Source organism: Anoplopoma fimbria, chromosome 8 (assembly GCF_027596085.1).
Source record: "Anoplopoma fimbria isolate UVic2021 breed Golden Eagle Sablefish chromosome 8, Afim_UVic_2022, whole genome shotgun sequence".
NCBI classification, from domain to species: Eukaryota; Metazoa; Chordata; class Actinopteri; order Perciformes; family Anoplopomatidae; genus Anoplopoma; species Anoplopoma fimbria.
Window position 1 is genome coordinate 2,484,766 of NC_072456.1, and position 15,226 is coordinate 2,499,991.

The 15,226-nt window shown below is 40.5% G+C and overlaps 1 protein-coding gene across 3 annotated transcripts in view; it reads right to left on the bottom strand.

The window, feature by feature from the left end:
* Positions 1 to 1,386: 1,386 nt before the first annotated feature.
* The window catches only part of LOC129094096 (cadherin-12-like), a 131,483-nt gene continuing 117,643 nt past the window's right edge, over positions 1,387 to 15,226 (bottom strand). For all 3 annotated transcript variants that reach the window (XM_054602122.1, XM_054602121.1, XM_054602120.1), the window contains exons 10-13: positions 13,894 to 14,015; positions 13,427 to 13,541; positions 9,624 to 9,875; positions 1,387 to 3,171 (exon numbers count right to left, since the gene is read on the bottom strand). In XM_054602122.1, the coding sequence (XP_054458097.1) occupies positions 2,576 to 3,171; positions 9,624 to 9,875; positions 13,427 to 13,541; positions 13,894 to 14,015 (1,085 nt within the window). In that variant the 3' untranslated portion in view covers positions 1,387 to 2,575. The remainder of the gene's footprint in view (positions 3,172 to 9,623; positions 9,876 to 13,426; positions 13,542 to 13,893; positions 14,016 to 15,226) is intronic.

The following is a 15,226-nucleotide window of genomic DNA, read 5'->3' on the forward strand; positions in this document are numbered from 1 at the left end:
CCCATCTTGCATCCATCAACAGCAAAAGATACATGACGCATGTCTAAGAACATAATATAAAACACTGCTACACTGGAAAATAGTTAATCGTTAATTACAAAAAACTCTGTTGGTTTTCTTAACAATTTCATCATCATTTGATCTGCTGCCATTTAATTCTCTTTATTGAAGTCAGGATAAATTAGTTTTTTTATATATTAAATTAACAATCTAATCCTCCCTGATGGCAGTAGGCGCTACTCGGTGTGATGGGTTGGTTAGTATCTGGTTGGCTGGCCTTAGAACAACCTGTTTGTAGGTAGACTGCAGGAATGGATGCTGTCTTACAGCTTTTATCTGTCATGCAGTCTGCAGGAGTAGGACTAGTTTTGACTTCAGTCTCAGAGTGGTTACCAAACTAAGCTTTGATGCCGTATCTAGGTTCTAAGAGTTAAAAGATACCAGAAACTTCTGATCAACACCATGAACTCTGAGTTTCCACAGAGAATGCAGCCGTTGTTGTAGTCTGTTATAGAGACCATCAACACCACCAGCAGCAGCCTGGTTGCAGCAAAGCAATGCCCCTGGGAATGACAATGGAAAACAAGTTTCACCAACACAAGATGGCAGCACACTTTTTTATCGTCAGAAAGACATCAAATAGTTTATTATAGTTTATTACAATTTTTTTATTTATTTATTTGATGAATGATATATATATATATGTATATATCATTCATCAAATTTTATCCTATTACAGTTTCATTTTGTAGCTCACTTGTTGTGGTAATGTTAATAGAATGCGGTAATCAAAGTGTTGTAACTTACCTGGGATAGAGAGAGCCATAGAAGACTCTCATCACGCGTGTCTACCTGATAAAGGTTACACCAATATTCACTCTCCTTTTAGCTAGTTCTCCACCAACTCCTGAGAAATATCTGTCTCTTTAGCGTTTACATGCTCAACTATGTTTACCAGCCTGTTTTTTATTTATCTTACATGGTAAATGGACTGTACTATATACTACTGGTAGTTAGTCTTCCAACCACTCAAAGCGCTTTTACATTAAATATCATTCACCCATTCACAACCATTCATACACTGATGACAGGGGCTAAGTGCCTTGCCCAAGGACACATCGACATGGACTGCCGGAGCAGTGGATCGAACCGCGATCCTCTGATTGCAGGACAACCCTGCTCTCCACTGAGCCACAGTCGCCCATCTGCTACATCTGCTGTTCAATCTTTAAAAATCAGTACAGGAAGGAAGAGATCAGGAAACAATGAGGAAACAGAGAAAAGTTTAAAAAGTTTACTCCCAAAAATGACTTTTGTAGTTTTTAACATTCACTAGCAGAGGGTAGAACAAAAAACCTATAAAACCAAGTATGGTGGAAAGTCAAAAAAAAAATCTTGAAATGCATGAAGATATAGCTTCTACAGAGTGGACTCAATTACAATACCTTATTCTAAACTTCATATAACTAGATAAAAAATGTTGATGTTTAAAAAAATACTTTTGCCACGTAGCTTAGCTTGCTTCATCTCTCTGGAATAGCTTCAGTTTATTGAAGCATCATTTAATGTGGTTTAACTGGTAGCTTAGCTCACTACACTTTCCAAGCAGCTCGCCCAACACTGTCACTAACTTTGTCAATGAAAACAGCTGCCTGCTGCTGGAGGCAAGGCTGATCAGAGCGAGAGCAAACTGAAATAATAAAGCTGCAGAAGTTGGTGTAAATTATCTGTCGGTTCATCACTATGAGACACCTCTAATGCTAAACATAGCAGCTTTACAACAGCATTATCACCAGTGTGCAGAAGCAGGAACAATTAGCGCACAGCCCACACATCTGTGTCGATATGTGACCACGCACCCCCGCACCGCCATACTGAGTTAATTTGCCAGACTGATAACTCAGAGTTTATCAAATAAAGTGTTTAAACAAATATATAAAAAACTGAATCCTAAACTGGTGTGAAATCAGAAACAGTACTGTTCTGAACAGCAGTGAGCTGTTAAGTGAGATGTTAACATCCTCACAATGACAGTGTTAACATGCCTATACGTCGCCACCTTAGTTTAGCATATTAGCATGCTAACACTTGCTAATTCTCACTAAAGACAAGTACAGCTAAGGCTGATGGGAATTAGTTCTGCAAATATTTGGTCATAAAACCAAGTATTGCACACACTTTAATGTTGAGGTGAAGATGGCCGTGGAGGAATAGTTATCAGTTCATCCTGAATGGACTTGTAGTTCCGTACCAAATTGCATAGTAGCTGTTGCGGCATTTCTCTCTGAAACAAAATGGCAAACTCATGGACATGCTAGAGGAAAGGTCAGGAACCAGGTGACCACTGTTGGAAATGTTTTGATGAGACTTAAAAATCTGATGTTGAAATCACAGAGATATTTTTATTAACAAATTTCACACATCCGTAGCTGGATTCTGTGTCTACTTCACATGGACAGCTCCCTAAAGGGTCCTCACATCGTTCTAGCCGGTGCCAGTCACAGTAAAAAATCATGTCTAAAAAAGTTGGTCTGCCACATGGCCTCCCAAAGTCTCTCTGCTGACCAGCTCCCTCTCAGCTCTCCTTAGTCAGAGACGGCGGCTGTCTGTCCAGGATGCTAGCTAGTGTTTTGGACGGCTGTCCCCAGTCACCAAGAGAGCTAAAATCCCCTGAATCGTCAATAACCCATGACCCCTCTATGGAGCTGAGCGAGCCGGCCACAGAGCCGTCACCCTCATAGGCGTAGGTCGCCAGTGAATCATAGGGCGGGGCAGCGTAACCCTGCTGACTCTCCTCCAGCCTCTGTGCAATGAACTCCCTCATCATTTCAGCATCGCCCTCAGTCACTTTGTGTTTGTTGTTCACGCCAGCGATGACACCTGCAGTTTCACGATGGATGTCAGGTGACCTGACGTCATCACAGCGGCTGCTGAGGTGCAGCAGAACCCCGTCTCCGTAGCCATTTTTCTCCTTCTTGGAGCTGCTGCTGTGAGTGCTGGTGCGCTGTGAATGTGTGTTGCGCAGAGTGCCCATGTTGAACGCGCGAGTGTCCGCCTCGCCACCGCCCTCATCATCATAATGAATGACATTATCACGAATGTCCTCCTTTGATGTCATCAGAGTGTCCTTCTCTTTGTGGCGCCTCTGGCCCATGTATAATGCTGCCATGACTGCAAGACACAAAGACAATAAATTATGAGTTATTTGAAAATGATCCATGTTATCATAATGAATTCCTGTATTTTCTGCCTGACTCTTTGTTGGGTCCGGTCCAAACCTGTATGTTCACAGCTTTTGTGATTATGGCAGCTTTCAAAGGATTCTATCTGCATAGGTTTGGATTCTGGTTTCATATCTGTAATCTTGGAGACAAGGAATATACAGTACTACAATAATAATGTATCCACACTTATCGAAGACAAATGTCAACGCACACCATTGCAACAGTATGTCTTCTCCTTTTTCTTATCGTTGAGCTTCCTGGCAAATTTCATCCTTACATATCCAGCTGCTCTATCAAGTATATCCTGTGAGTAACAAATGGAAAAGCAGATGGATCCCCTAGTAAAGTCTACTGACACCTTACTCCCAGGGCAGATCCGGGCTAACATGCCCTGCTTTCTGCTGGAGTCTGTTTGTGAGGGATACAAACTGCCACAGTAAGCGTGAGTAGCTTTGAAGATGGAAAGAAGAGGATGCCCTGCTGCTCACTTAAAGTGGCCCTATTATGCTTTTCCACTTTTTCCCTCTCCTTTAGTGTATTATATATATTTTTGTACATGTAAAAGGTCCGTAGAGTGTAAAACCTGAAGTCCACGCCTAAAAGGAGTTACCCTCACCCTCAAAAAACAACACTGCGATTGAATTCTCTCCTTCATTTATGAGCTCATAGTGTTATGAAGTAATTTGCAATTTGTATGAACCCCAAAAGGAAGATGACAATTTTAAACAATCACTGTTTTCTCATCCATTGCTAATGAGCGGTAGATTTTTGAGCGGGAACACCACAGCTACACCAAAGTGAAAAAAAAGAAGAATTTTATGAAAATTATCACAATTTAATGTTTTTATTTCAATGCCTTTGTGGACAAGTCATGGGACCTTATGACAATCACATTAAAGCTAAATTTTTTCAGAGAGAAAACTTGTAAATTGGTTCAAATTGGAGTGGACACAAAAGGGTAGCTAGATATTAGTCAATATAACATTAGTTTAACCTATGAAGCAGCATTTGATTTCAGCTGTTAGCTTTGAATTCAGGGAAGCGGGTGATCAGTTATGTTAACTTCAGCCTCTTCTCTGTTGATCTGTAAGAAGGTAACACTTTAACAAGTTTCTGTAGCTTTCACAGCATTATTACTGTATACTGGACAAAGGCTTACTGTAGAACCTGTATACAGCATGTTGCTGTAGATCTGCAATGCATCATGGTCAAAATGAATTCCCGGGTAAATCCTACAGTAAATCGATTAACTGTGAATCACATTAGTTATTTTGAGCGGGATTTTTTTTCAGCAGTTTAAACATTAATCACAAATGATCGTGTAAAGTTAACGTTAACGTTTGGTGTGTACGTGACTTTAAGAGTGCACCGAAAGAGAGAAGTAGGGAGACACTTTCCTGCACTAGTAGGCTAACGTTAGCGATACTAATTTTACCAAAAAAGAGTATTTGCTGTTAAATGTTGATATAAATCATTTGGCGTCATTTAGTTGATAAACGGCACAAGTTAAGTGGAAATTGGAAATTAATTGGAATCGTTGTCTCTCACGGCGACGCCGTTTATGTGTGTGTTGGTGCGCTGGCTAGCTAACACTTTTTTTTTTTCTCTTTCTAGCTACCGTGTAGCATGGGTTACATAACCTAGTAATATATTCTGAAGCAGGCCAAGGTGAATGTTATTCTACATTTTGTGCACATATCAGTTATTTTTTGCTTCGTCATTCAAACATGTATACTGGTACTCATCTTTTATCTTACAGAGTACTCAACAACTAAATTATTTGAAATTCCCATCCTTGTTCTTAGCAATAAATCTGGTCACTGTAGACATAAGACATAAGAGGTTTTTATTGTCATTGTAGTGATACAACGAAATTTTGTTTGGTAGCTCTCAGCTAGCCAGCAGCAGTGAATAATAATAAGAATGATAATAACAATATACAAGATAAAAATATACAAAAGGAATAAAAACGTTACTATGTACAGCAAGTGAGTATTTAAAATTCACAGCTCTGGGGAAGAAGCTGTTCCTCAGTCTGTTTGTGAGTGTTTTTATTGTTCTGTACCTTCTCCCCGATGGCATGGGGACAAACAGACTGTGACCTGGGTGGGTTGGGTCCTTGCTGATGTTGCTAGCCTTCTTGTGTAGACGGCTAGCATGTACTGTGTCCAGAGTCGGGAGCTTGGTTCCTACGATCCTCTGCGCTGTTTTAACTACCCGGGCCAAGTCTCTCCGGTTCTCTGCTGTGCAGCTGGTGTACCACACGGTGGCGCAGTGGCAGAGAATTGTCTCTATGGTGCTCCTGTAAAAGTTGACTAGGAGCTGAGAGGAGAGTTTGGCTTTTTTGAGTTTCCTCAAGAAGAAGAGCCTCTGTTGGGCTGTCATCAGCGAACTTCACTTTAGTGTTAGAGGAGTGGATGGGTGTGCAGTCATGGGTGAAAAGGGCAGGACTGAGCACACAGCCCTGCGGTGCTCCTGTGTTCAGGATGAGGGTGGAGGATGTGCGGTTGCCCATTCTGACGGTTTGTGGTCTGTTTGTAAGGAAGTCCATAATCCATGAGCAGAGTGTAGTGGATAATCCAAGGTTATTGAGTTTGTTTACCAGTTTACGGGGGACTATTGTGTTGAAAGCGGAGCTGAAATCAACAAATAGCATCCTGGCGTAAGTGTTTGAATGCTCCAGATGGGACAGGGATGTATGAAGTGCTATTGAGACAGCATCCTCCGTAGATGTGTTTCCCCGGTAGGCAAACTGCTGGCTGTCCAGATCAGTGGGGACGTTGGCCTTGATGTGGGATAGTACAAGTCTCTCAAAGCACTTCATCGCAATTGGTGTCAGGGCTATTGAACGATAGTCATTGAGACCTCTGACTGTTTGTTTTTTGGGCACAGGGGTAATGGTAGTGGATTTGAGGCATGTGGGGACCACAGACTGTTGCCGGGAGAGGTTAAAGATGTTGGTAAAAACCCCTGCTAGTTGGTCGGCACATGACTTCAGTGTGCGGCCTGATACCCTATCTGGTCCTGCCGCTTTGGTGGTCAATCATCATCAGAGTGGATCTCAACTGGTGGCGCTGTAGGACGAGTACAGGCTCCTCCCTTGGTGGTGTTGTTTTAGTTCTCACTCTGCTGGTGTGGTTGTCAAAGCGAGCAAATAACTGGTTCAGGACATACCATAATAATAGTGTAATGTATTCCTCAGTTATTTATGCTTGGAATATTGTCATCTAAAGAGCTGCAGCCCTTTTAAAAGATGAGGTGACAGAAACAGAGCGTTGCCTACAATAGCCCCTGTTAACTTCTGGACCAGTTTTATTACCATGCTGCTATTCCTTAAGGGTCAGCAAAGTTCTTAAACCCTTTGAGCCTTTATAAGCCTATAATAGCCGCAGACTCTTGGAGAACATCTTTCTGGCTGTTTCAAAGTCTTTTCAGAAAATCAAAGGTGAATTAATCGGCTCGGAGCTGCTGTGCTTTAACTGCCTGCCTCATCTTTTGAAATCCCTGCTTAAAAATATAGATTTTATTATTTTCTCAAATCTTTGCCATTTTAGCCACAAATATTAAGATCGTAACTCTTCAGTAATCCTGGCACCATGCCAGGATTTCTTCAGCCCTAATATCAAGCCTTTTCCTCGACAGCAAAGAGTTATATTGCCATCCTGATATATGAGAAAAGCCTTGAGAGAAAGGTGGATGTGATGTATTCACAGCTATTAGCCCATCTTCCCTTCTCTCCTCCTTCATGTCCTCTTTCAGCTATTCTCCCTCTCTACAGAGGACACCAATAACGAAGGCACAATGTCCTCGGGAGGTTACGATTCTTCTCTGCCACGCTATCACTCAGTACAGAGAGAGAGAGAGAGAGAGAGAGACAGAGACAGAGACAGAGAGAGAGACAGAGAGAGAGAGAGAGAGAGAGACCTACATGCTTCTCTCATGATATGATGAATCAGCTGTGGGAACAGGATAAAGGACTGCTTTCAAACTGCTTCCATTTCTATCTGCTTTATCTGTGATGTAACAAACGTACCAGTTGTTTATGTGCGCACACATTGAGACACACAATGAGAGCTGTGTACACGTGGTCCTGCGTGTTTCCACTGTGATGGACAGGTGGTATGTAACAGATGCAGAAATAAAATGAGGTGATATAAGAAAAATTACCTTCCTGTGATAATAAGAGGCTTGTTGTGGGTTGTTGACGCCCTCTAGTGTTACATCACATGCATTGATTCACCTCAACATTAGCTTCAAGCCAGAGACTTTAAAAATGACAGCGAATAAATAAATGAAATGAAAATGAACTATAGAAAGAATAACCTTTTATTTATTTTTATTTTTTTTTCTAGGTCACAAAGTTACAGTAACAGAAACGTGACTGTAAACCAGGCCTATTGAACTGAATGGTAAATGGACTGTACTTGTAAAGCACTTTTAGCACTCTAACAGAGAAGCTCACGTTAGCTAAGCTAAAGCAAATGCACTGACAAGTTTTTTTGCTTACCAAGCACATCAAGTAATAAAGCAGTATGTTTAGAAAAGGGATGCGTGTGGTGAGTTTAGTAGTAATGAATCTATTAATGTTTTACAATTTCAATTTATTTGTAGCGTCAACAAAGTACTCGTGTGGCACACAAACCCACAGTGATTTTGCTGAGGCCCACTTGCGATTTAAATTGAATCTTCCTACTGTGAACCCTATTAATAACGCGGTATGGAAGGAGTTGGGGACACTGCAGGGTAATTTACAATAAAACATACTGCACCCAATATGTGGTATGTGGTTAAAGTGCTGACTAGCAGCTTTCGTTTAAAGGTCTGAAGATATTATGGGAATTGTGATTGTGAGTCTACAAGGTCTCCCAATTTCAGTGGCTAGACGGTGGAGGGACAAACCAGGACTGAGGCCACAGTGTTTGGAGCCTCCAACAGCCAGTGGAGGGGAGGATGACCAGCTCCAGCAGGGAGGAGGGCAGTCAGAAGGCAGCCAACAGCAGGGAACAATGTGCGAAATAAGTGGCCATGAGGTGAATAAAGCAATACACAAAATACGCCTCACTCCTGTATTCGCTTGAGAAAGAAATTTGTGTGACCCGTTGTGTGCCGAAAGCCGATCAGCGCTGAGATTCTCGTCCCGTCATCACTGAAGTCCTGACATTGTTGAATCAGAAATGGAGGAAAAAAATATTGTAGCTGTAGGTGTTCACCCAGAGATATATGATACCTCATATATCTACAGAGACTGGAAAAAACTGTGTATAAAGCATATGGTACAAACAATAATGACGCTGCCGTATTTACTCCTGTATGACGTTATTCTGAGTGTTGATGGAGCTACTACAATATAAGCAAAGCCTAGTATCAATCATTCAGAATTCCATTCAAGAAACAAGTATTTTAAAAGTTGCTTGCTTGTTGCAAATAGACCTGACAAAGCATACATTTAGACTTTTTACAAATCTGCATTATATAGTTATTTGGGCATCGTTTTAATTTTGTTTATAGCAATTAAATCACAGCAAAACATTTTATTTAGCTTCATACTGCTGTAGTTAACCAGTGGATGTGTGGCTTGCTAGATACAGTGAAAACAGCTCTGTGAAATTCATTGATTGCCTCTGGATGATGATGTGAACCGAGACACAACGGTGTTTAGTTTCCCTGGATATCTGGGACTCCCACAACATGTACAAAGCAGCACTAGTGGTTATCTCAGCCATGATTGATGAAACATTGTCTACACAGAGAGCCCCCACTTCTTTCCCGGTGCGTATAGAGCGAGTGACGCGAATAAACACAAATGATCCTGCGTTCAAACTCCCGCTAATAACGCTACTTGTAATTCACCTTGCGTTTGGTGTGAACACAGCATAAGAAGTGAAGAAAACCACTGCAGGAACAAGAGAGAGAGAGAGAGAGAGCGGGAAGAAGGGCATCATTTACATCAAACCCCTAAAGTCCTTTTAGAAGTTGTTAGAGGAAGGAAGGAGGAAGTAGAGAGAGGAAGATGCGCAGTTAGACGAGATCAGGAGCTATAGAAAAGCAACAAACCCATTAACCCTTCAGCAGCAGTGGCAGAGTTTGAGGAGCCAAACCTAAATTGGCAGAGTTGAGAGATTATTAGAAAGGAACTTGCAGGGACAGCAGGGTGGTTTTAAACTTTTTTTGTTTCCACCAACTCCTGAAAAAAATGTCTGTGCTTTTAGCTGGTAAATACTCCACTGTGTTCACCAATGAGATGCTCACTGTGTCTGTCGTCATTGTGGTGCTGGGAAAGTAAGGTATAGCTAGTGATGCATGAAGCAGAGCTCTGTATTTCGTGTGTTCAGGGGCACTGGTCCAGCATGACAGAAAAATATGTTGATTTGTAGTTTAGTTGACATCAGATGAACTTACCGATCAGCAGGGCTACACAGAGCAGGATAGCCATCAGAGCTCCAGTGCTGAGGCCCACAGGCAGGAAGATTGCTTCAGCTGAGCAGCTCAGCAGCGAGCCTCCTCCCGCGCAGGCACACACTCGGATTATGAGGGTGGCTGTGCTGCTTTGGGCGGGGTAACCGCTGTCTTCAACCACAACAGGAAGGACATACACATCCTGCAACCGCTGCTGGAAGCTCGTACGCCGAGACACAATGCCAGCGGTGTTGTCTGGAAACCAACAGAGGTGTACATCACTGACACAGTCCCAGATAAAAACTATGTTCACTGTCACACCAACCCCTGAGAAAAATCTGATCAACACTGGAGAATACCAAGGAGGACATAGTGCATTTGTTTGTTTTTTTTTACCTTAATTTTGTCTCTCATTTAATAGATGTGGTGTATGTGGAATTATGGATGTCTCAATACCAGAAAAAGTGTATACCAATACCAGTGAAATTCCATGATTCTCGATAGCCAATGTGATATCACGGTAAAAAAACAAAACAAAAGAATAAACACTTAGAGCTAGTGTTAAAAAAGTTTAAAAGGTCATAATTACAAATAATAATAATAATATCTATGTTACGTTGCTGTTATTTGGGATTCGTTGATTAGAAGAAATACATATCACCAGACCTAACGCTAAAAACAAATGCTGCAGTAACAGACTCATAAGGAACACCCAGGAGTTTGACACATCATAACAGATCTTCCTAACATACAGGGAGCGAGCAAACTCCAGCGAAGAGAGCGCAAGAATTTGTCCTGATATAAGAAGAGCAATATGTAACAGAGTGACATTGATTAAGTGTTATTTTAAGCGTTGATTTTCACAACAGGGTTTGAGCAGGTGCATTAAACTAAATTTAATACAAAGACAGCGCAAGCGGCTCCTTGCTTAGCATGTTGTGACCACTAACAATGAATGCTAATTCAACCCGCTTTTTCTGAAATAATTAATGCCCACATCCTTTTCCCTCACAATGAAGCTGATGTCTTTTTTCCACACCATTTCACATATTAGTAAACTTTTCACAACCTTAACCCAGCCTGAAACGTCTTTCATTTTCTTACCACAATTTGATGCAAATTAATAAAAAGAACATCACAAATTGCAATGTAAATTTAGCCATTTGGATTCCAATATCACTTCCTATTAGTGGAAAATTGCATGTAATATAAGTTTTGGCTTCTGCTGATCCATCTTAGTGCTGCTGGTTCAGACCCATGATCCATGTGATCCTCCACGTCTCATAGGAGGGAAACTACTTTACTAGATAAAGCAGGCTAAATGTCACGGAAAACTAGAATTGAGACCTACTCTTTTACTGTTGAATAGGTCTTTGGTTGTAACCCTGTCTCCTAGACATCCCGTTTATATACAACTAACTAGCAACACCAGAAGGAAGTGTAATACCAGCTTAGATACATTTTTTATAATGAGTAACTGCTGTTAACGAACATATCTGGCAAGTCACAAAAATGTTGATATTGAGTACATTTTGACTGACATAATATATCTTTTGTTGTCAGCCAAAAATGTGACCTTGCGATACAATATTTACAGCATTATTAATCACTATTTCTATAGTAAGGTCAGACACTGACAGCTCTTGGTCCTGGTTAGGTCAAGGCAAATATCCTGGCCGTCAATACAGAAGCGTCTGCAATGACTAGAGACATGTTTTTTAACACTGAACCAAAGCAACAGTCTCTCCCTAACTTATTGCAGACCTAACCACAGATTCGAGTCAGGATGTGAACCCAGACCTTGCTGAGCCCCTCACTGGTGTACTTCATTGATTCAGAACAGCATTACCTGTGAGCAGCCCACAATAATGTTTTCATCAACAGCATGATCAGGAAATCAATTCTAATATGTGAACATCATTTCAAGGAGACAGGGCTATAAGTCGGAGTAGTTTTTCAGTACAAATGTCTTTGTCCCTGAGAATAAAGTAGTTTGTCAGAGCTGAAGGTCAATTCCTCCACACACTTTTTTGCTATCTCAATGTCCAACTACTGTTTTGGATATCCTCAAACTGATGCCTTCCCAGTAGGGCAACACACCCAGAATGTGTGCTTGAAGGTTATTAAGGTTTCAAGACGTACACTCGGATAGTGCCCGACTGAAATGTGGTCAGAAGGTTAAAAGCATTTGGTTAGTTGAAGATAATAACACATGTAAGGTGTTTACCCCCTCGTGTTCCAAAGGGTTCATGGAAACCAATGTCATTGTATGGTTGACAATCATCAGAATTGTTTGTAATAGAATAGCACTCTCTCCAAGCTAATAGCTAAGATGTGGAAACATAGGGACATTGTCACAATAAGATGGAAAAAGTCTGATTCAAGACATTATAACTGCTGCACACATCACTGACTTGTTTCAGTGACTCAAATCTGGTGTCATATATATATTTTTTGATATTTTTTGTAAAAGAGATGTCAAGTACTGTGTTGCGTTCTCTTAGCGCGTGTTCAATAGTTTTACAGGGCAAAGAACAAGAATATTATTTGTTTATTATTGAAACAATTTATGTGCACCTTATTTTCCCTTTGACAAACAGTTTTGGAAGGTGAGAAACCCGTTTTTGCTTTAATACAATGATTCAACATTAACAGTTTCACAGTAGACAATAAAAAATCTGTCAGTTCATGAAAAGCAATCAGTGAGGTAAAAGAGCTTCTTTCATAGCAGCAATCATGTGGCACACTTCTTAATATGCAACACACATTTCATAATGGAGGACAAAGATATGTGCAGTTTATAAACTGTGTGTGTGTCAGTGAAGATCTAGTACGTGATGACGATCTAAACCTATCAACTTCCTTCAGGAATCGCTCTCATGACCTATAAGGGCACTAAGTGATGAACTCTGTTCTTACACTGTGCCTGGACTATCTTAAGATAAGACTTGGGGTGACTCCTTGTTTTATGACCCCACCTTTCTGGGTTTTATGAGCATTAACATTCCTGAGGACAAAGAAGAGCATCAAATTGTAATAAACAACTTAAAGAAACCTTTACTCGATATTTTAGTTCTAGTCATAGTAAGTTCCTATATCTTATAATCTGTATTTAAACATCTGAGTTTATAAAGTTATGTATAGTTAACTTCATGATAGCTAACTCTGTTGGCAATTATTTTAGTTTCCTGCCATATAACCTTATCTCAACCCCAGCACAGGACAACAGAGGGGGGGAGACGCTTCCCCCTGCCTCTTTCTTGTGTCTCTTTTGGGGCTGAAAGAAATTGAAAACAAATCGAGCATTTACAGAGCAACATTATCATTAATTTGTAGTTGCGTTCAGGTCCTCTGGGAAAATGTATGTCCAATATTCTCTCTCTCTTTTTCTTATAGCTTTCTTATATATCTTATTTTTGGTCTCTACCAACTCCTGAAGCCAAATGCTCCACTATGTTCCCCGGCTAGTCTCTAACTGTGTCTGTCTTGTGGTTGCTGTTACTGCACAGTGGGCTTTTAGAGCTTTTTCATTGGAAACAGTTGCTTGCTACGGCTGAAAACAATGCTATAACAACGATGAAGAAACAAAAGCCTCTGTGATGAGACAGCCAAAGAAAGCTTCAAGAGGTTTATCACTTAGAGCAACTCCTTCTACATTGTCACATTGTTTTCGCATTTTCATTTGATACATTGTAATTATAAGGATATAGATTTTAAAATACTTTGCTAATTAAAGAAAATAGTCATCATATAACATGTAATCATCTACTTCTTCCACTTTAATCCCCTTTCTTGCCCCTTCTTACTTCCAAAATCTCGAACAGTGAAGTTCCTGTTGTGAAGCTCTTTGGGGGACTTGAAGAAGAACCTCTGGCCAACAGGAGAAAGGTCCTTGTCGACAGCACTGACTGTCTGGATCACCTGGTTACGAAGCAAACAGAGACAGAACCTGCTTAGCACACTGAATCAGGGATCCCTAAGGAGAAAGTTGGCAGGAAAAATATCAAATACCTCTCCTCCCTCTAATCTGGAGGTGCCTGTTGTTGCGTTTTAATATATAATTCAATGATATGCAACAACCAGTTTTTGATCTGAATAAAAATATTTGAATGATTTGAATTGATCATAGGAGATGGTATGACTATAACATGAGGTAAACCAGATCTCAAAATAATCTTTGTTACCCAGGATAACCATTCAAATAATAAATATCTTTACTACTTTATAAGATTCTAATCAGCAGATCATTTCAAGCAGATACAGTTCAGTTTACCTGTCCCACTCTGGCGTTTTCACAGACATAGGTATCTGAAGGAACTGCCAGCTCAGGAGGGAACTCGTTCACATCCAGGACGTTGACTGTCACTGACACTTTAGTATATAGCAGAGGGTTGTCTGTAAGTAATATTAAGCCATATATGAATACACACTCAGGGACACAGCCTCATGTCTTAATACAACATACTGACAGTCTAACAGTGTGATGAGCAGAAATCAGACATCAAGGAATGGACTTTAATAAGGTCATTAATGATGCACCAATGAAAAATTAGTTATGTATTTGTGTATGTATGTATGTATGTATGTATGTATGTATGTATGTATCTATGTATGTATTTGTGTATGTTTGTATGTATGTATGTATGTATGTATGTATGTAAAATTAAATAGGGCTGCCAGTCAGAGTCACATCTGACAAATAATAATTATAAATGGAGCAAATACCCAGTAGTAACGAAATATGTCACAGCGTCTGTATCTGCCGTTGACAAAAGTGAGTATATACAAAATAAATCTTCATCGGGTACTCACAGTACCTTTGAACAGTTAGTGAGTCAAATGTCAAGTCAGGTCTGCAGCATCCACCTTAACTCTGGCACGACGCCAGATTCTTCCTCCTGACAGCCTCCACAGACAGCCGGCCTTAGCTTTTTTTTTCAAGTCGACTACTATAATGTGAACTATAACGCGCAATCTCGCAGTAAGTAAAGCTGGCGTTTCTCAAAACTGGCGATGATTTCTCAACACTGGCGGCTCAGAGACACAAATTCTCAAAGATTTCAGTTGAGGTGAGTTTTCAAACTGTGCGGTTTGTTTGAGGGCTGTGATTGGATTATTGTAGTTGACTGTATGTATGTATGTATGTATGTATGTATGTATGTATGTATGTATGTATGTATGTATGCATTCAATAGTCAACATGAAGCGTTACACAGTGTACACTGTAACATGACCCTACAATATAAAAAGATGATCATAGCAAAGAGATCCTCCCACATCTTTACTACAGCACTTAACTCTAATATCAAATGCAAAGGAAGCGTTAGCAAACAAATTGCTGAATGTGAGAGATAAAAAAGGACAGCGGAATGAGAGGCAGGACAGACTGGAACAAGAGACAGGGGACAACGTCAAAGAGGGAGGAGAACATTGAATAAGAAAAAGAGAGAGAGGAACTTAATGTAAGTGTTAAAGATTAGAGTGAGAAAGATGAGACAGGATCAGAGAGAGAGACCGAAACAGGAAGTGAGAGAGATGATGACAGGGAGACATCTGACCCCATGCCTGCCACCGTCTCTTCATGTCGAAACACAGCACATTACCAT